Source organism: Melanerpes formicivorus, unplaced genomic scaffold (genome assembly GCF_026170545.1).
Source record: "Melanerpes formicivorus ecotype bairdi unplaced genomic scaffold, bMelFor1.0.p_v2 SCAF_18, whole genome shotgun sequence".
NCBI lineage: Eukaryota > Metazoa > Chordata > Aves > Piciformes > Picidae > Melanerpes > Melanerpes formicivorus.
Genome location: NW_027142370.1, coordinates 3,266,164 through 3,287,591, shown reverse-complemented (window position 1 = coordinate 3,287,591; position 21,428 = coordinate 3,266,164). Strand labels below are relative to the sequence as shown.

At 61.5% G+C, this 21,428-nt stretch overlaps 1 protein-coding gene across 1 annotated transcript; it reads right to left on the bottom strand.

Annotated features, from left to right (window-relative positions):
• Positions 1-89: 89 nt before the first annotated feature.
• ATP6V1B1 (ATPase H+ transporting V1 subunit B1) lies at positions 90-20,307 on the bottom strand. The gene is made up of 14 exons (XM_068149393.1): positions 20,135-20,307; positions 11,342-11,397; positions 9,668-9,766; positions 8,155-8,248; positions 4,638-4,715; positions 4,227-4,366; positions 3,684-3,785; positions 3,446-3,543; positions 2,583-2,706; positions 1,867-2,017; positions 1,366-1,448; positions 1,103-1,207; positions 447-576; positions 90-355 (listed from the first exon to the last, which is right to left on the bottom strand). Exons 1-14 carry the CDS (start codon positions 20,232-20,234, stop codon positions 189-191), a joined length of 1,527 nt encoding a protein of 508 aa, XP_068005494.1. The 5' UTR covers positions 20,235-20,307; the 3' UTR covers positions 90-188.
• Positions 20,308-21,428: the final 1,121 nt, after the last annotated feature.

Below are 21,428 nucleotides of genomic sequence, written 5' to 3'. Positions count from 1 at the left end.
GTCAGGCAGCCTGGGCCGGGGCAGGGGGATGGGACCAGCCCTGCAGGGAGCAGGTGAGGGAAGGGAATGGCCACAGGAGCACAGAGGGCTTTGGGTGACCACGGCGGTTTTATTGAGGCTCCCCGCGGCTCTCTCCCAGCAGCTAAGCCCAGGGCAGGGCCCGCGGCGCCGTGCGATGGTCTGAGCTGTCAGAGGGCTGTGCTGGCTGGCTCCTGGCCCTGCCCCTTGGCCTCCCGCGGGTAGAACTCGGCCAGGATGCCCTCGGGGATGCGCTTCAGCATCTGCTTGGGGAAGATGCGCAGCAGCTGCCAGCCGATGTCCAGCGACTCGAAGATGGTTCTGTTCTCGTAGGGGCCTGGCAGGAGGGGGCAGGAGAGAGGAGCGATGCTGGGGGGCAGGCCAGCCCTGAAACCCCCCTGCCCAGCGCCAGGGCGCCCCCGGCTCACCCTGGGTGATGAATTGCTTCTCGAACTTGTGCAGGAACTCCAGGTAGAGCAGGTCATCCGCCGAGAGCGCCTCCTCCCCCACCACTGCCTTCATGGCCTGCACGTCCTTCCCGATGGCATAGCAGGCGTACTGCGGGGGCAAGGTGGGCAGGGGGAGGGCAGCACCCAGCTGAGCCCCCTCCAGCCCTGGAGGCCATTCAAAGCCGTGGTGCTGTGCTGCTGGGGGTGCCCTAGCAGCCCTGGGTTAATTCTTGGACCTGATGATCTTAGAGGCTTTTTTTTCTGACCAAAACGAGCTCCTGATCCACTGGCTCAGCCCCACACAGGAGCAGAAGAGCTTTGAAGGGAGAAATGACACCCCCCTCCTCCCCCAGATCACCACCACCACCGAGTCACAGAAACATTCAGGCTGGGGAAGACCCTCAGGGTCACCAAGCCCAGCCACTGATCCTGCTCTGCAAGGGTCACCCCTAAACCATAGCCCCAAGCACCTTCAAACCCCTCCAGGCTCGGGGACTCCACCACCTCCCTGGGCAGCACATTCCAAGCTCTGACCACTCTTGGTGGATGTTTCCTCCTGTCCAGTCTAAACCTGCCCAGTGACAGCTTGAGGCCATTGCCTCTTGTTCTACATCCTCCTCCCTCCCAGCCCTTACCAGCTGGTTGGAGACATCCCCATGGTCCTTCCTGGTCATGCCCTCCCCGATGGCCGACTTCATCAGGCGGGAGAGGGAGGGCAGCACGTTGATGGGGGGATAGATCTGCAGGGAGAGAGCCACCCCCTCGCTCTGAGCAACCCCCCTGCCCTCAGCACCCCTCAGCCCGGTGCTCCAGGCCAGATCCCAGCCCCACAGGGTGCTGGTGGGGCTGGCAGTGCCAGCTGCATCCCACGAGGGCAGGAAGGGGCACAGGAACCAACCTGCCTGTTGTGCAGCTGCCGGTCGACGTAGATCTGCCCCTCGGTGATGAAGCCAGTCAGGTCAGGGATGGGGTGGGTGATGTCTGGGGTGGGGAAGGGCAGGCTGCTCTGAACCCCAAAAGCAAGCCTGGCTGCTTGGCTGGGCACAGGGCATAGCCATGCCCCCTGGCACAGCGTGGCCAGAGCAGCACAGCCCCGGGGACACTGCACCAGCTGAAGGTCACCAGGCAGGGAACTGCACCCCAGGGGCACCCAAATCTGAACACCCCCACTCCAACACATCCTGTGGCTGAAGCCCTTCACTTTGAGCTGGGGGGCGGCCAGAGGAATGCCTTGGGGAGGAAAACAGCCCTAAAAGCACCCCAGGAAACCGCCCTCCCCTGACAAGCTCTCCAAAGGGGGCAAACCAAACCCGTTTGGCGTTTCCCAGCCCCCCGCACGGCGCTGGCACCACACAGCCTGCAGGGGCCCTCCCCCGCCCCCGCCCCCAGCGCTGCTGACCGTCGTTGGGCATGGTGAGGATGGGGATCTGGGTGATGGAGCCGTTCCTGCCCTCCACACGCCCTGCTCGCTCGTAGATGGTGGCCAGGTCTGTGTACATGTAGCCGGGGAAGCCGCGGCGGCCGGGCACCTCCTCCCTGGCTGCCGAGACCTGCGGCACCAGGGGCCGGGGTGGCACCAGTGCTGCAGGGGGGGTCAGGCACCCCAAGCACCCCCGAGCACCCCAGGCATCCCAAACACCCCAAGCACCCTGGGGGCAGCAGGCACCCAAGGTACCTCGAGAACCCAGGGCACCCCAGGCACCCTGGGCACTTTGGGTACCATAAGCATCCCAAGTACCCAGGGCACCCCAGGCATCCCAAGCACACTGAGCACCTAAAGCACCCCAAGTGCCTTGGGAGCCCCAAGCACCTTGGCATCCTGAGAGCATGCCAGGTGTCCTGGGCACCCTGGGTACTGTGAGCTTTCCAAGAGCTCTGAACACCCCAAGCACCCCAAGCACCCCAGGCATCCTGGGCACCCTGGGCACCACAAGCACCCCAGGCATCCTGGGCACCCTGGGCACCACAAGCACCCCAGGCATCCTGGGCACCCTGGGCACCACAAGCACCCCAGGCATCCCAGGCACTCTGAGCGTTCTGGGCACCCCAACCTCGTCCCATGGCACCCTGGGAGGATGGAGGGGCTCAGGGCAGAGCCCTGTGGGCACAGCTGACCTCCCGCAGGGCCTCGGCGTAGGAGCTCATGTCGGTCAGGATCACCAGCACGTGCTTCTCGCACTGGTAGGCCAGGAACTCAGCCGTGGTCAGGGCCAGGCGGGGGGTTATGATCCTCTCAATCCTGCCAGGGGGACAAGGTCAGCACCCCCCGGATCCCAGGTCCATCACACAGCCTCCCTGCACACCCCAGATCGCAGCCTCCCTGGGCTGGTGATGGAGAGAGGCACCCACTGCCCACCCAGGGCCTTGGCTCTCTGCTGCTGCAGGCAGGGATGGGGACCCAGCATCAGTCGCTGCACCTTGGTCCACATGAGATGGATCAGGTCCTCAGTGAAGAAAGGAGAAAGGAGATGGAGAAGAATGGAGAAAAAAAGGAGAAGGGGAAGAAAGGAGAAGAAAGGAGAAGGAGAAGAAAGAAGGAGAAAGGAAAAGAAAGAAGGCAGAGAAAGGAGGAGGGAGGGAGGGAGGGAGGGAGGGAGGGAGGAAGGGAGGAAGGGAGGAAGGGAGGAAGGAAGGAAGGAAGGAAGGAAGGAAGGAAGGAAGGAAGGAAGGAAGGAAGGAAGGAAGGAAGGAAGGAAGGAAGGAAGGAAGGAAGGAAGGAAGGAAGGAAGGAAGGAAGGAAGGAAGGAAGGAAGGAAGGAAGGAAGGAAGGAAGGAAGGAAGGAAGGAAGGAAGGAGAAGAAAAGAGAAGAAAGAAGGTGAAGAAACAAGGAGAAGAACAGAGAAGAAAGGAGAAGGAGAAAGAGAAGGAGGGGAAAGGAGGAGGAGAGAGGAGGAAGAGAAGCAGGAGAAAGGAGGAGGAGAGAGGAGGAAGAGCAGCAGGAGGAGAGCGTGGGAGGGGGCAGAGCAGGGAGCCTCACGTGGGGTCGTTGGCCAGGTTGAGGAAGAGGCAGACGTTCTCCATGGAGCCGTTCTGCTCGAAGTCTGACTTGAAGAAGCGAGCTGTCTCCATGTTCACCTGCCCGGGGCAGGAGGAGCCACGCTCAGCAGCAGCTCCTCTTGCCCAGCACAGCTCAGGCAGCGCAGGAGGCTGCCTGCACGTCCTGGGAGCCCAGGCTGGGCTTCTCGTCAGAGGTTTGCCGCCCGGCGCTGCCTCACCCCCATGGCGGCGAAGACGATGGCGAAGTTGTCCTCGTGGTAGTCCACCACATCCTTGGACTTCTTGACCAGCCCAGCCTGCCTGCAGATCTGTGCAGCAATCTGCAGTGGCACAGGGACAGGTGGGCACCGTGGGGCCAAGAGCCCTCCGAGAGGGACCACAACCCCCCTGGGACAAGGATGGGCAGAGAGGCAAAGGCGGTGGAGGTAGGACAGAGGGGAGCCTGCACCAGTGCAGGTGAGGAGCTGGCCTGCTGGCAAGCAGCTCTGAGTGCTGGTGGGCAAGTCCCCCACGAGCCAGCAACGTGCCCTCATGCCCAAGAAGGCCAATGGTCTCCTGGGGTGGCTGTGAGGTGCTGGGGAACACAACAGCCACCCCAACATGTGGCTCTGACCGATCAAGGTGAGCCAAGGAGACAGAGCACAGGAGGGAGAGGAGGAGAGATGCAGGAGATGGGCTCCAAGCCTCCCAAATCCCTTCTCCATCCTCCTCCTGCTGCTGCCAGGGCTATGCCAGGGGCTCAGAAGCCCCCAGGGACCCACCTCATTGTGGGGCAGGCCGGCAGCAGAGAAGATTGGGATCTTCTGGCCCCGGGCAATGCTGTTCATCACATCGATGGGGGAGATCCCAGTCTGGATCATCTCCTCGGGGTAGATGCGGCTGTGGGGGTTGATGGGCTGGCCTGGGGCATGACAAGGGAAACAAGGCAGCCATGGGGCACCCCGCAGCAGAGGAATCACCCCCCAAGTTGGGCATGGGCTTCTGGATCTAAGGGAGGTCTTGGCCCAGCAACCTTCTCAGGTGCAGACACCCAGCAGCAGCCCTTCACCCACACCTCCTCCCAGGGCACCCCAATGGGGACAGATAGCCCCAGGTTGTCCCTGGCACCCTCCAACATCCCCCATGGCTGGCAAAAGGAGCTGGCAAAGCCATGCTGTGCCCAGAGACATCACCATTAATGTCCAGGAAGTCCTCAGCCATCACCCGGGGGCCACTGTCGATGGGTTTGGCAGAGCCGTTGAAGACTCGACCTGCAAGGGAAGAGCTGCTGGTCCTCTGCTGAGGGCAGCCACTGGGTAGGGCAAGCCAGGCACCCGTGGCTGCCACAGGACATGCCAGGGCATGCCATGGGCAGCAGGTCTGGCACCCATGGGCTGGGGGACACCACAACCCTGGGGCAGGAAGATGCCAGCACACGGAACCAGGTCTTCAAAGGCCTCCCCGTGCCACCCTCCTCCACCTCCCCTGTGGATTCCCTGGCTCCTGTGCAGGTGAGGTGACATCAGGAACCCTCCCCTAGCCGCCCCGGGGGGGACAGGCCAAGGCTCTCAGAGCATCACCAGTCCTGCTCAGCCTCCCATCGATCACCTCCGAGCCGTGGGATCGATAGCGGTGAGGCTGCTGTGCCCCCGCCCCCAGCGCTCCCCCCTGCCGCTGTCACCCCTGTGGGACCCCCTCCCGGTCCCTGCTGGGGCTGGGGACACATTGGCCTTGTCAGAGCAGATCAGGGTGACGGCAGGGCTGGGGCTCGGGAGCACAGACCATGAAAGGTCAGCAGCCTTGGAGCTCGCCGGGCACCCACGGCTCGCTGCTCCGCCGGGCACCGAGAGCGAGCGGCGCAGGGGAGGGCAGGGGCAGAACAGGGGAGGGCAGGGGCAGAACAGGGGAGGGCAGGGGCGGCGCAGGGGAGGGCAGGGGCAGCACAGGGGAGGGCAGGAGCGGCGCAGGGGAGGGCAGGGGCGGCGCAGGGGAGGGCAGGGGCGGCACAGGGGAGGGCAGGGGCAGAACAGGGGAGGGCAGGGGCAGCACAGGGGAGGGCAGGGGCAGAACAGGGGAGGGCAGGGGCAGCACAGGGGAGGGCAGGGGCAGCACAGGGGAGGGCAGGGGCGGCGCAGGGGAGGGCAGGGGCAGCACAGGGGGGGGGCGGGGGCCGCACAGGGGGGGGCAGGGGCAGCACAGGGGAGGGCAGGGGCAGCACAGGGGGGGGTGGAGGCAGCACAGGGGAGGGCAGGGACAGCACAGGGGAGGGCAGGGGCAGCACAGGGGAGGGCAGGGGCAGCACAGGGGAGGGCAGGGGCGGCGCAGGGGAGGGCAGGGGCAGCACAGGGGGGGGGCGGGGGCCGCACAGGGGGGGGCAGGGGCAGCACAGGGGAGGGCAGGGGCAGCACAGGGGGGGGTGGAGGCAGCACAGGGGAGGGCAGGGACAGCACAGGGGAGGGCAGGGGCGGCACAGGGGAGGGCAGGGATGGCACAGGGGAGGGCAGGGATGGCACAGGGGAGGGCAGGGGCAGCACAGGGGAGGGCAGGGGCAGCACAGGGGAGGGCAGGGATGGCACAGGGGAGGGTAGGGGCAGCACAGGGGAGGGCAGGGATGGCACAGGGGAGGGCAGGGATGGCACAGGGGAGGGCAGGGGCAGCACAGGGGAGGGCAGGGGCAGCACAGGGGAGGGCAGGGATGGCACAGGGGAGGGTAGGGGCAGCACAGGGGAGGGCAGGGGCAGCACAGGGGAGGGCAGGGATGGCACAGGGGAGGGCAGGGGCGGCACAGGGGAGGGCAGGGATGGCACAGGGGAGGGCAGGGCCGGCACAGGGGAGGGCAGGGATGGCACAGGGGAGGGCAGGGATGGCACAGGGGAGGGCAGGGGCGGCACAGGGGAGGGCAGGGATGGCACAGGGGAGGGCAGGGCCACGCAGCACAGCACCTGGGCAATCCCAGCCCGAGGCGAAGGCAGACTCAGGCTGGGAAAAGCCCTCTAAGAGTCCAGCCCTTAGCCCAGCACTGCCAGGTCACCACTGAACCACGGCCCTCAGCACCACATCCCCACAGCGCTGGGAGGATGGGGATGGGGATGGGGATGGGGATGGGGATGGGGATGGGGATGGGGATGAGGATGGGGATGGGGATGGGATAGAGATAGGGACAGGGATGGGATGGGGATGGGATGGGATAGGGATAGGGATAGGGACGAGGATGGGGATGGGATGGGGATGAGATGAGATGGGATAGGGATGGGGATGAGGATGAGGATGAGGATGGGGATGGGGATGAGGATGAGGATGAGGATGAGGATGGGAACTTCACCACTGCCCTGGGCAGCCTGGGCCGAGCCTTGACAACCCTCAAGGGGAAGAAATTGTTCCTCATGTCCAACCTAAACCTCCCCTGGGGCAAACTGAGGCTGTTTCTTCTTGTCCTGTTTCTTTTTCTATGCAAGAAGAGACCAACCCCCACCTGGCTCCAGCCCCCTTTCAGGAAGCTGTAGGGAGCCAGAAGGTCTTCCCTCAGCCTCCTTTTCTCCAGGCTGAACCACCCCAGCTGCTCCTCACAAGTTGTGCTCCAGACCCTCCCCCAGCTTTGTGTTGCCCTCCTCTGGACACACGGCAGCCGCTCAGTGTCGCTCTCGGGGTGAGGAGCCCAGGCTGCCCCCCGGAGTGGAGCGGCAGAGGCAGAGGCTGGAGGGCGCCGCCGCTGCCCGGCCGTCAGCGCTCGCTGCCGAAGCTGCCTCGACACCTGCCCGCTGCCAGCCGCCGCTGCCCTTTACCGCTGCCCTTTGCGGGCAGAGCTCTGCCCGCGCCCCGCGCTGCCGGCACCCAGGGCAAGGAGATCGCAGGAGACACTCGGCCGGGGAGCGATGCTGTGCGTCAGCCCTCGTCCCTCCACCGAGACCCCGAGTCACCTGGGACCCTCCCCCGCCAGCACCCCGGGGATGCTTTGGATCCCAGGAACCTCTAACGTGGAGTGAGGCTGCAGGGTTGAGCTGGAGCATCACCAAGGGAAGCTGCTCAGGGCCACGGGGGTCTGCCATGGCTCTGCCCGGGGGGGTGTCCCCATGGGGTGCCCCCTGCTTGTGGTCACATCTCCAGGTGCCCCCATGGGTGTCCCCTGCTTGTGGTCACATCTCCAGGTGCCCCCATGGGGTGTCCCCTGCTTGTGGTCACATCTCCAGGTGCCCCCATGGGTGCCCCCTGTTTGTGGTCACATCTCCAGGTGTCCCCATGGGGTGCCCCCTGTTTGTGGTCACATCTCCAGGTGTCCCATGTTTGTGGTCACATCTCTCCAGGCTCAGCACAGATGCTGAGCAGTCCCCAGCTCTGCTAAGCTCAAGGTAATGGCACAGCCATGGGGTGGAGTTGCTTGTCTCCACCCAGGAGCCCTTCTCCCAGGCCACCCCGAGCTTTTGCTTGGAGTCACTGAATTGTTTCAGTTGGCAAAGGTTGAGTCCAGCCACCAACACAAGACCACTGTGACCATTCCCTGGGCACAGTGGTGCCAGGGGCATATTTTAACCCTGTAGCAGGGTGACCATTGCCATCTCTCTCAGGCCCCCATGGATCTTCTCAGCCCCTAAGATCCAGAGCCCAGCACCCCCAAACTGCCAGCGCCTTCCCTGCCCCCAGCGGCACGGCACCGGGCCGTGCCGTCACCCATGCAGCGAGCTGTGCCAGGCCTCAGGGCTGGGCTGGCCTTACCCAGCATGTCCTCAGACACTGGGGTGCGCAGGATGTCCCCAGTGAACTCACAGGAGGTCTTCTTGGCATCGATGCCAGATGTTCCTTCGAACACCTGCAGAGACCCCGGGGGCAAGAGGCAGGTGGGTGGCAATTAGCTGGGATTAAGGGGTGAGGAGAAGGGCTGAGGGAGGGGTGGGAGGTGGTGCTGATGGGGAGAGGTGAGAAAAGAGGAGGGGGGAGACCCCGGGGTTAAGAAAACTCCCTTCTGGGGGGGCTTTGGGAGGGGGGAGGGAGCGGGGGGCGGGGGGAGCCGGCCCTGGCCCATGCAGGGAGCTGGGCAGAGGGATCCTGGGGCAGGACAGCCGAAGGCATTTTGATCCCTATAATATTTGACACCATTTGTGTTAATTAACCTCCAGCTCCCTGCGTTAATGAGAGCCGGGTGGCCCCTGGGGGAAGGGTGGGGGCCTCGGGAATGCCAGGAGATGCCAGCAGGCACAAGGGCAGGGGATGGCCACAGCCCCTGGGTGCCCACAGCTCACCCCCGTGTGTCCCCCCCAACCAAATTCTTCAAAAGCCTCCTTTTTGCCCCCTCATTTTCCCCCTTTCCCCTCCTTTCTTCCCCCCTTTTCCCTTTTTTCCCCCCCCTTTTATTCTTTCCCTTTTTCCCCTCCCAAGGCTGACTCCCTAATAGGATTAAAAGGGCTCTGCAGAGGTCCAGGCAGCATTAGAGGAGCAAGCTTTGGCTGCTTGCCAGCCCCAGCCCAGCCATGTGGCCACCCCAAGCCCTGGGCTAGCTGATTAGAGGGCTCCTCGGGTTGGGGGGGACACCCCAGCTAATCAGGCAGGACAGCCCCAAACAGCCCTGAAACATCACTGCAAGGCTGGCCCGGGTTCTGGGGCATTCCCTGCCCGCTGTGGGCACCCCCAGAACCTGCTGCCTGCCCCACAGAGGGCTGGGGGTCGTGGGGTGATGGCAAGAGAGTCCTTTTGGCTGCTGGGGAGAATGTGGGGGTGGAGGATGGGGAGGCTTGAGGAGGCTGCAGCATCACCCAGAGGGGTTCACCGTGGTGGGGACAGGGCAGGAGACATGGGTGGGCAGCTGGGGCAAGGGAAGGATGGAGCCAGCAGGATGGAGACCCAGGATGAGGTCATGCCCACACCTGGCCCTTGCACCCTGCTGAAGCTGTGCAGATGTTGGCACCTTGACGTTGTGACCCAGCCATTCCCACCCCGAGCAGGCACCAGCTGCACACACGCACCCCCCAGTGCCTGGCACACCTCTCTAGGCTCCAGCCGAAGGGCTGGGGACCAGCGAGGAGCTGCACCGCGTCCCTGTGCCCTGCCCGTCCCAGCACATCGGTCCCGCAGCCTGCAGGAGCCGCGACCGGAGCCTGAGAGGCTCCTGCCAGCTGCAGCTACCACCGCTGGAGGGGGACAGAGCCCCGGGACGGAGCCCGGCAGCAGTCCCAGGCAGAGCCCCCAGGCCATGGGCTGCACCTCGCACCGCATCCCGCCCGGCTGGGCTCACCTGGACGATGGCTTTGGAGCCCATCACCTCCAGCACCTGCCCGCTGCGGCTGCTGCCGTTGGGCAGCGTGAAGTTCACGATCTCAGCATACTGGGCAAACTGGAGGGACAGGGACAGAGGGAGCTGGGTGGAGGGCTCCTCTTGCCACCCCAGACCACCCCTCAGCAGCCCCTGCCCACCAGCCCTGCCCACCACGTCTCTCTGTTTCTCCTTTCCGTGCCCAAGGGGTTCCTGGTCCCCAAGGAGAAGCTTCTTTTGCCGTGAGGGTGCTGGAGCCCTGGAGCAGGCTGCTCAGAGAGGTTGTGGAGTCTCCTGCTCTGGAGAGCTTCCAAACCCACCTGGCCATTGTGATCCTGGGCAACCTGCTCTGGGTGACCCTGCTGGAGCAGGGGGGGTTGGACTGGGCGGTCCCCAGAGGTCCCTTCCAACCCTTTCCATGCTGTGATCCTGGGATTCTGAAGCCACCAAACCCCATAGGGGTCAGGGGGACATTCAGCAGCTGATGCCAACAGGCAGCACTCACCATGCCAGGCAGGCAGAACCAGCAGCCCAGAGCATCTGCAGCCCCAGCAGGAACACCCTGGAGCTGGCAGCATCCCTTGGGGGACACCTCAGAGACACCACCCCCACCCCCCACCCCCACTTCTGTCAGTCCCCTCCAAGACAGAGCAGCTCAGGCTGCTCAGCACACTCTGTGCTCTCTTCCTCCTCCTCCTCACTCTCAGCCACCAGTGCTGTGAACTTTGGACTTTAATTCTCTGTAAAGCCCTTTGCATAAAGGACACCGGCGTGAGGGGGACACCAGCCGTGGTCAGGCTCCCTAATTGAGCTGATTAATTCCCATCCTGCCAGGCTGGGTGTGAATGGGACCATAGAAACCAGCCACCGGCCAACAAAGCCCCGGGGAAGGTCACACTGGGATGCTGAGATGCCCAGAGCCCACCCAAGTGACCCCTCCAGGAGGAGGGACGGGCTGGGTGCCCCCAGAGTGCCAGCCAGAGCTGGGGGCAGCGCTGCAGGCTCACCCACACCAGGCTCCTGGGTGGAGCTGAACGTGGGGATGGAGGACAGGGGACAGAAACTGGAGGCAGGGCTGGGACACAGGGGACAGAGGACAGGGGATGGGAACCTGAGGTCTCTCAGGGGCAGAGGGGACAGGAGCTGGAGAGCTGGCAGGGGGGCAGGGGACAGGAGACAAAGCTCAGGCAGAGGCACAGGGGGCAAAGGACAAGAGCTGGAGGTAGGGTTGGGGCACAGGGGACAGGAGCTGGAACTCTGGCAGGGGGACAGGGGACAGGACATGGAAGCCAGAGCTTGGTTTGGGGTACAAGGGACAGGGATCAGGAGCTGGAGCAAGGAACAGGAGGGGCAAGGGGACAAGGGACATAGGCTCTGCTGCTGGCCGTGTCCAGAGGAGGGAGCTCGGAGCTGACCGACGGACCCCGGAGAGGAGAGGACAGCCCCGGGGACCGGGGCAAGGGAACAGAGGAGAGGGGGCAGGGAACAGCCCAGAGAACAGGAGAGAGGGCACTCGGGAACAGGGGGCAAGAGACACAGTCGCCCATGGCACCTTCCCTTCCTGGCAGAGCAGGGCAGGGGCAGCAGAATCGTCCCCACACAAGCCACAGCGCCACCACCCAGGTGTCCCCTCGGCCCCCACCAACAGGCTCCCACCTTGACGTTGTCCAGCACCACAAGGGGTCCGTTGACACCACACACGGTCCTGTAGGCTGGGGACAAGGACATGCCATCAGCCCCCCAGCTGGGGAGGCTCCCACCCCACTCCCACCCCACTCCCACCATCACCACCTCCAAACCACAAGAGCCAGGGCAGGATCCAGCCCACCCCAGTGCCACCCCTGCCATCATCCCTGTCCTCATCCCAGCTACACACTGAGTGACTGGCAGGATGCCACCACAGCCAGGGATGCCACCACACCAGGGATGCCACCACAGCCAGGGATGCCACCACAGCCAGGGGTGTCACCACACCAGGGATGCCACCACTAGAGAACAACACTACAGCCAAGGACTCCACCACAGCCAGGGGTTCCACCACAACCAGGGATGTCACCACAGCCAGAAGATGCCACCACAACTAGAGAACAACACTACAGCCAAGGACTCCACCACACCAAGGACTCCACCACACCAAGGATGTCACCACAGCCAAGGATGCCACCACAACTGTGAATGCCCCCACAGCCAGCAGTCTGGGGACTCAGGGTGAGCCATGTGTCCCCCCCCCACCCAATTCCCAGCTTCCCTGACTCAACTCTGCCAGGCAGCACCAAGGGAACTTCTCAGCCTTGGGTGACACCATCTTGGTGCCCCAGCTGTCCTGGGTACACACAGACCCCCCCAGAAAGCATAAGCAGAGGCAGCAGCCCCGGTGTGGGGTACAGCCCTGCCAGTTGCCACTGCCCTGCTGCCTTCCCTTGCCTTCAGCACCACAGCAGCCCCAAGGGAGACTCAGGCATGGGCAGTCCCCTGGGGCAGATGCTGCTGGGCAGGAGGATGAGCTTCTGAGGCCAACAGCACCAAGGTGAGGTCTGAGCACCCAGTCTCCTCCTGCCCAGCTGCCAAGGGGACTGTGCAATGAGGATGAAGATGTGTTGAGGATCAACAACCCCTCCCAGCTGCTGCTGAGCAGGAAGATGAGCTGCTGGGGGCCACTACTGCCAAGGTCTGAGCATCCAGCCCGATTCTGCCCAGCTGCCAGGAGGACCTTGAGGTTCAGGATGAGACTTCAGGGTGCTGGGAACTGGCACAGGCCCAGCATTTGGGTGAGGAAATGAGGGTGCTGGGGATCTGCTTTCACCAAAGTGACTGTGAAGAGCACGGGGAGGCACCTGGATGTCAAGCACCAGGCTGACAGATGGGGACTGAACCCATGGAGGAGCCCAGTGAGAGGAGGAAGGTTCTGGAGGGCTGTAGGCAAGAGAAGGAAGGACCTGGAGAGCTGTAGGAGCCCAGCAAGAGGAAGGTCCTGGAGAGCTGTAGGCAAGAGGAGGAAGGACCTGGAGAGCTGTAGGAGCACAGCAAGGAAGGTCCTGGAGGGTTGTAGGAGCTCAGTGAGAGGAGGAAGGACCTGGAGGGCTGTAGGCAAGAGGAGGAAGGTCCTGGAGGGCTGTAGGAGCCCAGCAAGAGGAAGAAGGTCCTGGGGGGCTGTAGAAGCTCAGTGAGAGGAGAAAGGACCTGGAGGGCTGTAGGCAAGAGGAGGAAGGTCCTGGAGGGCTGTAGGCAAGAGGAGGAAGGTGCTGGAGCCCAGCAAGGGTGCAGAGCAGGTCCCCAGGCGAGCGCAGGTGCCGGGAGCAGCCCCGGCTCCTCTTGCCGATGTGTCAAAGGCCGGCAGGGCTGCCACGGCCGGGCCTGACCCCTTTCATCCCCCTGCCCTCTCTCCTCACACCCAGCTCTCCAATTCCCTCATGATCCTAATCGGATTGGAGAGGCTGGGCCAGCTGGAGAGGGATGGGTGGTCCCCGGCAGCGGGATGCGGCTCCCCGCACCTCAGCATCCCGCTGGCACCAGCACCAGCCCAGGAGCTGGCCCCACAGGGCTGCTTGGTAGCCCAACTGGACCAGTGATGAAAACTTCACTGCTGGGGGCAGAGCCTGTTTGCCCCTGCAGAGAAACCCTGTGGAGAAGGGCTCAGGGCTGCTGGTGGGTGCAAAGCTGGACAGGAGCTGGCACCGAGCACTCACAGCCCAGAACCAAACCACATCCTGGGCTGAGCCCCAGCAGGGACAGGGAAGGGATTCTGCCCCACTGCTCTGCTGAGACCCCACCTGCAGTGCTGGGGCCAGCTCTGGAGTCCTCAGCACAGACAGGGACCTGTTGGAGCAGGGCCAGAGGAGGCCACAGCAAGGCTGGGAGGGCTGGAAGCCCTCTGCTGTGAGGCCAGGCTGAGAGAGTTGAGGGTGTTCAGCCTGGAGGAGGTTCCAGAGAGACTTTCTTGTGGCCTTTCCATATACAAATGGGTTGGCAAGTCAGGAGCTGGCCCATTGCCACCAACCTCCCTCCCTTTTGTCTCCTTTATTCCCAAAGGGATTATTCTGCCCTTTCATTCTCCTTCCACCTCCTCCCCAAACAGCCACCAGCCCCTTGCTTGCTTCCCTGCAACAAGAGGTTTGGTTGGCCTCTTCTCTCCCCATGTGGTCCTCTGCAGCTCCAGCTCTTGGGAAGCCATTCACATGGGACAGGGCCATGGGGCTCATCCCTCTCTCCCCAGCATGGTGATTTCTGGCCCAAGCCCATCAGGACACTCCTGGCTTCTCTTCCTCTGCACCCACTGTGAGCATCAGACCCTGAGGCAGCACCACAGGGAGCCCTGTGGCTGTGGCACTGGAGAATCAAACAAGCTCTGACCATGCATCCATGGAATTACTGAATCATTTTGGCTGGAAGAGACCTTTCATGTCAAGCCCAGCCCTTAGCTCAGCACTGCCAGGGCACCACTGAACTGTGGCCCTCAGCACCACATCCACACAGCTCTGAAACCCCACAACCAGGTGGTGACATCCATCCCTCCACCCATCCATTTATCCATTCATTTATCCATCCATCCATCCATGCATCAATCCATCCCTCCACCCATCCCTGCACCCATCCATCCCTCCACCCATCCATCCATCCATCCATCCATCCATCCATCCATCCATCCATCCATCCATCCATCCATCCATCCCTCCATTTATCCATTTATCCATCCACCCATCCATCCATCATCAGCCCTCCAGCCACCACTTGTGGAGGACAGCTCTGCTCCTCTCACTTCCTCATGGGAAAACTGAGGCAGGGAAGTCTTGTGGAGGTCCCTGGCAGCACAGAGTCTCAGCGCTGCTCTTCTCCAGCCACACCACTCTGCCATCTGCTGTCACCAGGTCCTCTTTCTCTCCCACCCCAACTTTATTCTGCAGGTGAGTTGTGGGGTGGTGACAACATGACTGCATCTCCAGGACAGAAAGTAGCCCAAAGGCCTGGGCTTGGCCACCCAGCCCTGCAGCATCACCTCCAGCTCCAGAGTCGATGCTTTGGGCTTTCTCTCAGAGTCACAGCACAGTGGAGGTGGGCAGAGAACTCTGGAGATCTTCCAGTCCAAGCCCTGCTCAAAGCCACCCTGTCATCACCTCAGCCCCCTCACTCATGTCTGTGTCTGTGGTGCAAAGGGCTCTGTCGTGATAGAGGAGGCAATTACGACGGTAACATCAAGGGACAGCTCACCAAAGGGGTAGAGGCAGGCCAGAAGAGGAGACAGAAGGAGAAAGGAAGAAAGAGAAGGAGAAAGGAGAAGAAGAAGAAGGATAAGGGAGAAGGAGGAGGATAAAGAAGAATAAAGGAGAATGGAAAAAGGATAAAGGGAGAAAGAAGGAGGAGAAGGAGAAGGAGAAGGAGAAGGAGAAGGAGAAGGAGAAGGAGAAGGAGAAGGAGAAGGAGAAGGAGAAGGAGAAGGAGAAGGAGAAGGAGAAGGAGAAGGAGAAGGAGAAGGAGAAGGAGAAGGAGAAGGAGAAGGAGAAGGAGAAGGAGAAGGAGAAGGAGAAGGAGAAGGAGAAGGAGGGAAGAGGAGGAGGAGGAGAAGGGAAGAAAAGGGGGAGGAGAAGAGAAGAGAAGAGGAGGAGGAGGATGGGGAGGGGGGCAGAGGCGGGGGAGCCCCTGCTACCGGAAGGCACTAATTCCAATAATTAAGACCCTGAGCTGTAATGAACAAGCGGGGGGAGGTGCAGCGGGGTGGGTGGGCTGCGGTGGGTATGCACCAGGGGGATGGGGGAGGGGGGCGATACGGCCGGGGAATAGGGAGGGGAAGACGAGGCGGGGGGACAGGGGGAGAGGGGCCAAGCGCAAAGCAAAGTCTTTCAACCTGGCCTTTCCACACCCCCAGCCCCCAAATTCACAGCTGCTGTCAGATGCAATCTCCGTTAGCCCTGCCGCTCACGCACTGCTGACCATCGCGGCGGCCCGAGGCGGGGGAAAGGGCCCCCGGTGACAAAGGGGACCCGACCCAGCTACACCCGCCGCTAATTGCTCCCACTCACCCCGCCTGCCCTCCCCAGCCCCCTGCCCCTGCCCCGGCATCACCCCCCGGCTCCCCCAGCCCATCCAGCACGCCCTTAGGGCTCTGCTCCAAAGTGCTCCAAGGGGTTTGCCGGTCGGTGGTCCCCCAGGACCTGCCTGTCTGCTGTGGTGAGGGAAAGGATAAAGCCTCCTCCTCCTCCTGCAGCCATGGCATGGAGCCCAGCAAAAACCACCCAAAACCCACCGAGGGGATTAACTTCTCCATGGAAATGAGGAAGGGTGTCCTGCAAACAGCTGCCATCACCTCCTGGGTGATGGTCACCTCGGTCACCTTGACCTCTCAGCTGGCATGACTGGCAAGTGATGGTCATCCCTTCTCACACCTGAGGGGCTGTGCACATCCCCTGCCCCCAGCTACAGACCCGGGACCTGCAGGCAGCCATTGGGATCCCCCACACCTTCTCCCACCTTCTGCACCATGCATTGGATGAAGGGTGGGATGGAGCTGGAGAGGAGCCGAGCTGGAGCAAAGATAGGGAATGTGGTGGATGTATCACCCTAAAACCCCCACACTCTCTGCCTTCCAGCTCAGAGCAAGCACAAGGCTGAAGACGACATCTCAGCAGGTCCAGGGCTGGTCCTGAACCAGGTACCAGGATGGGTCTCTGGTGTCCTGCAGGGACACTGCCTCACACCTGGCCCCCCACAGCAGACACTCCGTGGGGCAGAGGGGTCTGGGTGTGCTGAGCATCAGCCGTGGGATGCCCCAGAGCAGGCTGGATACATCCCAAAGCCTCCCTGCGTGCCACTCACCATTCCAGCCCAGGTTTTAACCAAAACATTGAATCATGCCAACGCCTGAGGTGTCTCACCCCGCTCCTGGCTTGGAATCCAGACCTCAGCACCCCACTCAGCCCTGCCTCCTGGTGACCTTATACTCCTCTGGGTATAGCAGGACGCACCTCCCCGAGCCCCATCGGGAGCCTGATGGCTTCAGCCCGCACCAGCTGGCCGCGGCGGCGGCAGCAGCCCCAAAACTCCAGGCTGGGAGTTTCCCGACGGTCCCTAAGTGACCGCTTCCCCCCTCCGCCAACCTGCCCATTGTGCCATGTGTCACTTTGTGCCGCGCTGTCAAACCCACCGGCCTGTCCCAGCCCGGCAGGGACGGTGAAAAGCCCGGCGGGGGGTCACACTCTATGCCACTAATTAGGACCCGGCCAGCCGAGGGTTCCCATACACACCTGCACGTCATGGGAGGAAAGGCCAAAGAATGGCAGGGCCAGCCGAGCGTGAACCCTCCAAGCCAGCCCCGGGCCAGGAAAGAGAAAAGAGGAAGGAAAAAAAAGAGAAAGAATGGAAAGAAGGAAAGAAAGGAAAGAAAGAAAAGAAAGGAAGAAAGGAAGAAAGGAAGAAAGGAAGAAAGGAAGAAAGGAAGAAAGGAAGAAAGGAAGAAAGGAAGAAAGGAAGAAAGGAAGAAAGGAAGAAAGGAAGAAAGGAAGAAAGGAAGAAAGAAAGAAAGAAAGAAAGAAAGAAAGAAAGAAAGAAAGAAAGAAAGAAAGAAAGAAAGAGAAAGGAAGGAAGGAAGGAAAGGAAGAAAGAAAGGAAAGAAAGAAAGAAAGGAAAGAAAGAAAAGAAAGGAAGAAGAAAGAAAGAGGGAGAAAGAGAGAAAGAGAGAAAGAGGGAGAAAGAGAGAAAGAGAGAGAAAGAAAGAGAGAAGGAAGAAAGAGAGAAAGAGAGAAAGAGAGAAGAGAGAAAGAAAGAAAGAAAGAAAGAAAGAAAGAAGAAAGAAAGAAAGAAAGAAAGAAAGAAAGAAAGAAAGAAAGAAAGAAAGAAAGAAAGAAAGAAAGAAAGAAAGAAAGAAAGAAAGAAAGAAAGAAAGGAAAGAAAGAAAGAAAGAGAAAGAAAGAAAGAAAGAAAGAAAGAAAGAAAGAAAGAAAGAAAGAAAGAAAGAAAGAAAGAAAGAAAGAAAGAAAGAAAGAAAGAAAGAAGAAAGAAAGAAAGAAAGAAAGAAAGAAAGAAAGAAAGAAAGAAAGAAAGAAGAAAGAAAGAAAGAAAGAAAGAAAGAAAGAAAGAAAGAAGAGAAAGAAAGAAAGAGAAAAAGAAAGAAAGAGAAAGAGAGAGAAAGAGAGAGAAAGAAAGAAAAGTAAAGAGAAAGAAAGGAAGGAAGAAAGGAAGGTATGTGAAGGGAAGGAGAAGGAGGAAGGGAAGGAAGGGAAGGAAGGGAAGGGAGGGAGGGAGGGAGGGAGGGAGGGAGGGAGGGAGGAAGGAAGGAAGGAAGGAAGGAAGGAAGGAAGGAAGGAAGGAAGGAAGGAAGGAAGGAAGGAAGGAAGGAAGGAAGGAAGGAAGGAAGGAAGGAAGGAAGGAAGGAAGGAAGGAAGGAAGGAAGGAAGGAAGGAAGGAAGGAAGGAAGGAAGGAAGGAAGGAAGGAAGGAAGGAAGGAAGGAAGGAAGGAAGGAAGGAAGGAAGGAAGGAAGGAAGGAAGGAAGGAAGGAAGGAAGGAAGGAAAAGAAGGGGGAAAAAGGGGGGAAAAAAGCAAAAAAAAAAGGGGGGGGGGGGGGAGGGGGAGAAAGAAAGGGGAGGAGAAAGGAGGAGAAAATAAATTGCTGAGACTGCTGGAGCATTTTCTAGCAGACAAAACCTGGCCCAGGGGGGTGGGCAAGTGAGGACCAGGGCTGAGGACCCCCCCCTAGCCCCAGTTGGGCTTTCAAGAGGAGATGGCCCCAAGAGGAGAGGAGAAAGGCTGCAGAACGGAGATGTGGGGCTGGGGGGGTTTGCTGTCATGGATGTCACCCCAGCAGGACAGACTGTGGGGCAGAGGATCCTAGTTTGGGGGGGGGGGGGGGAGAGTCCTATCCTGGTAGAATGGACCCTGGGATAGAGGATGTCACCCTGGAAGGATGGACTGTGGGGTTCAGGATCCCACACCACAGCAGCCCCAATGAGAGATGAGTTGGGGTGTCCAGTGCTGGGGGATCTCCCTGGTCCCTCCTCTCCTGCTTCCCATGTCCCCAGCCAACAACTCCACACCCCAAACCCTGCTGGCTGCAGCTCCCAGAGGCACTGTGCCCTGCTTGGGGACAGCCCAGTGCTGGCACCATGCCCAGGCCCAGCACACAGTGCCACCAGGAGACAAGTATCACAGCTGAGGGGGCTGGTCAGGGCACAGCAGAGGAGAAGCTGAGACCTGTGCCACCAAACTCCCCCTTCCAGCCTGCACTACAAATGTTGGGTCCCCAGGCTGGCTGCCAGCAGCCTGCTGCTTCATCCACCCAGCCACCCAGACACCCACCCATCCATCCATCCACCCATCCTTCCATCCACCCCTAAATGGGGCTCAAAACTGGGCCCCCACGCTGCTGGGACCCCATTCTAGGGCCCCATGCCAGGAAGCTAGGCTGCCAGGATGCCACACTAGGACCCTATACTGGGACCTCACGCTGGAACCCCACACTGGGACTCCACACTGCCAGGACTCCAAGCTGGCACCTCACTCTGCCAGGACCCCAGGCTGCCAGGCTGCCAAACTGGGACCCCCCTGCTGCCAAGGTCCCACGCTGGAACCTCACACTGCTGGGACCCCACGTTGCCAAGACCCCACACTGCCATGATCCCACGCTGCCAGAACCCCAAACTGAGACCCCACAGGGACTCTTTGCTGCCAGGACCAGTCCTTGGGACTCCCCTCAAGCCCTTGGCTCCCTCTGACCCCTTCCCTGTCACCCAGTGCCCCTCCCGACTCCCACCCAGGGCGCTCTGGGGAGGTCAGCCCTGGGTGACTGCTCCCAGCCCTGTTGACAGCACACACAGCCAGCGCTGGGAGGGTGCAGCCAGGGCTGTGCCAGCCCGGAGCCACCCGGCTCAGAGTGAGGGAGGTGACAAAGGTCACAGCAAACGTCCTTGACTGTGGCTGTCCACACAGGTTCCGACAGAGCAGTGGGACAGGGACAGGTCCCTCTGCCTGTCCCCTTGGGACACAGCACACACTGTCCCCACCCCCTGCAGCACCCTGGCTGGGGGTGAGAGACCCCCGGTCCCACAGCTGTCCCTGAGAGACAGAGCACCCAAGTCCCCAAGAGTCCTCAATGTCACTTACCCATCCTTGTCACCCCTGCCTGCCCCATTGCCACCCACTTGTCCCTGCCTGCCAGAGTGCCACCTCTGCCATCCTCAGTGCCACTCACCTCTGCCTGAAAGTCACCCATCCACACTTGCCTGTCCAAGTGTCACCCACTCAGCCCAGCCAGGCCCAGCACCACCCACCTCTGGCAGCCCTGCTGTCACCTCTCCATTCCTGCCAGACTCGCTGCCACCTTACTGCCCTTCGCAGCCTCAGTGCCACCCCCCTGTCCCTGCCAGCTCCAGTGCCACCCCTCTATCCCTGATTGTCTCAGTGCCAACCCCTCCATCCCTGCCAGCTCTCCTGTCACCCCCCTGTCCCTGCCATCCCCCACTCACTCAGCCTGGGGTTGCTGCTGTAGTCCCGAATCACGGCCAGGGCTTGCTCCCGGGCGGCGGCCAGGGACCCCCCCGCTGCCTGCACCTTCGCGGCGGCCATGGCCGGGACGGAATCGGGAGGGGACCGGGCTGGAGCCGGGGCTGGAGCCGGGGCTGGAGCAGCGCAGGGTGCGGGGTGGGACCGGCAGTGTCCCGGGCTTTGTACCTCCCCGGCCCGGTCGCAGCCGGTCCCGGCCCGTCGGGGCAGCCCCGCCCGCGGCCCCGTGTTGGCTGTAAACAGCGGGAGGGGCGGTGGAACCGGTCCCGCACCGGCCCCGCCGCAGCCCAGCACCGCCGCAGCCCAGCACCGCCGCGGGGGGCGCAGGGGGAGGGATAGGGATAGGGATAGGGATAGGGATAGGGATAGGGATAGGGATAGGGATAGGGATAGGGATAGGGATAGGGATAGGGATAGGGATAGGGATAGGGATAGGGATAGGGATAGGGATAGGCACGGGGATGGGCACGGGGATAAGGATGGAGATGGAGTGAGGTAGAGTGGGATGAAGGTATCCCTGAGTGTTCATGTTTGGGCGAGGGGAGGGCTCTGACAACGTCTGGAGGTCAGGAGAGAGCTATGAGTGGCTTCAAAATACCTCCCTGCAAAGCCGCTCAGTAAAGGTTGATGGTACAGGGAGGGCTGGGGGTGAGGGGGGGCTCAGCCAGGCTCCAGAAGGCAGTGGAGGAGGAGGCAGGACACAACTTTTATTACCCATTAGAAGCCATGAGGAACCACATCATTCGTTGAAGCTTTACATCCATTGCTGCCTTGCCTTCCAAGTCAGGAGGGGAGGGGAGGGGGATGGGCAGGGGCCTGCTGGCTGCCCCGTGGGACCTTCCAAACCTTCCCCCAGGGACACCTTCACAGGGGATGTTTGCTCTGGGAGAAGAGCTTCGGGAGAAGCAGTGGCTTTGGGTGGGATTTGGGACCTTTGTGGCAGCAGCATTTGAGGTCAAACTCGTGGAAAGGGACATTTCCCTGCCCTGATTGCCACCAGAGGCACCTGGGCAGCAGCAGAAGGATGAGAGACCCCTGCAAGGATGCTCTGAACACACCGGGGAGCGCCCTCAGAAACAAAACTGGGCTTTGCCTTCTCTGGGATGCTCCAGGTTTGCATCTTGTGAGGGGGCAAGGAGGTCACTTCATCAAACTGGACTCAGCTTCCTCCCAGTGGAAGCAGGCTGGGAAGAACTGGGCTCTGGTAGCCTCAGGGAATCCCCACAGCCCAGCCACTCCCGTGGGGAAGAGGGGCAG

Coding starts and splice junctions, on each gene's coding strand:
- ATP6V1B1 (XM_068149393.1), bottom strand. CDS start 20,234: ATGGCCGCCGCGAAGGTGCAGGCAGCGGGGGGGTCCCTGGCCGCCGCC. Junction 4,367..4,637: donor GGACTTCCTGGACATTAATG/GTGATGTCTCTG, acceptor GTCATGCCCCAG/GCCAGCCCATCAACCCCCAC. Junction 2,707..3,445: donor AACCTGGCCAACGACCCCAC/GTGAGGCTCCCT, acceptor TCCCCCTGGCAG/GATTGAGAGGATCATAACCC.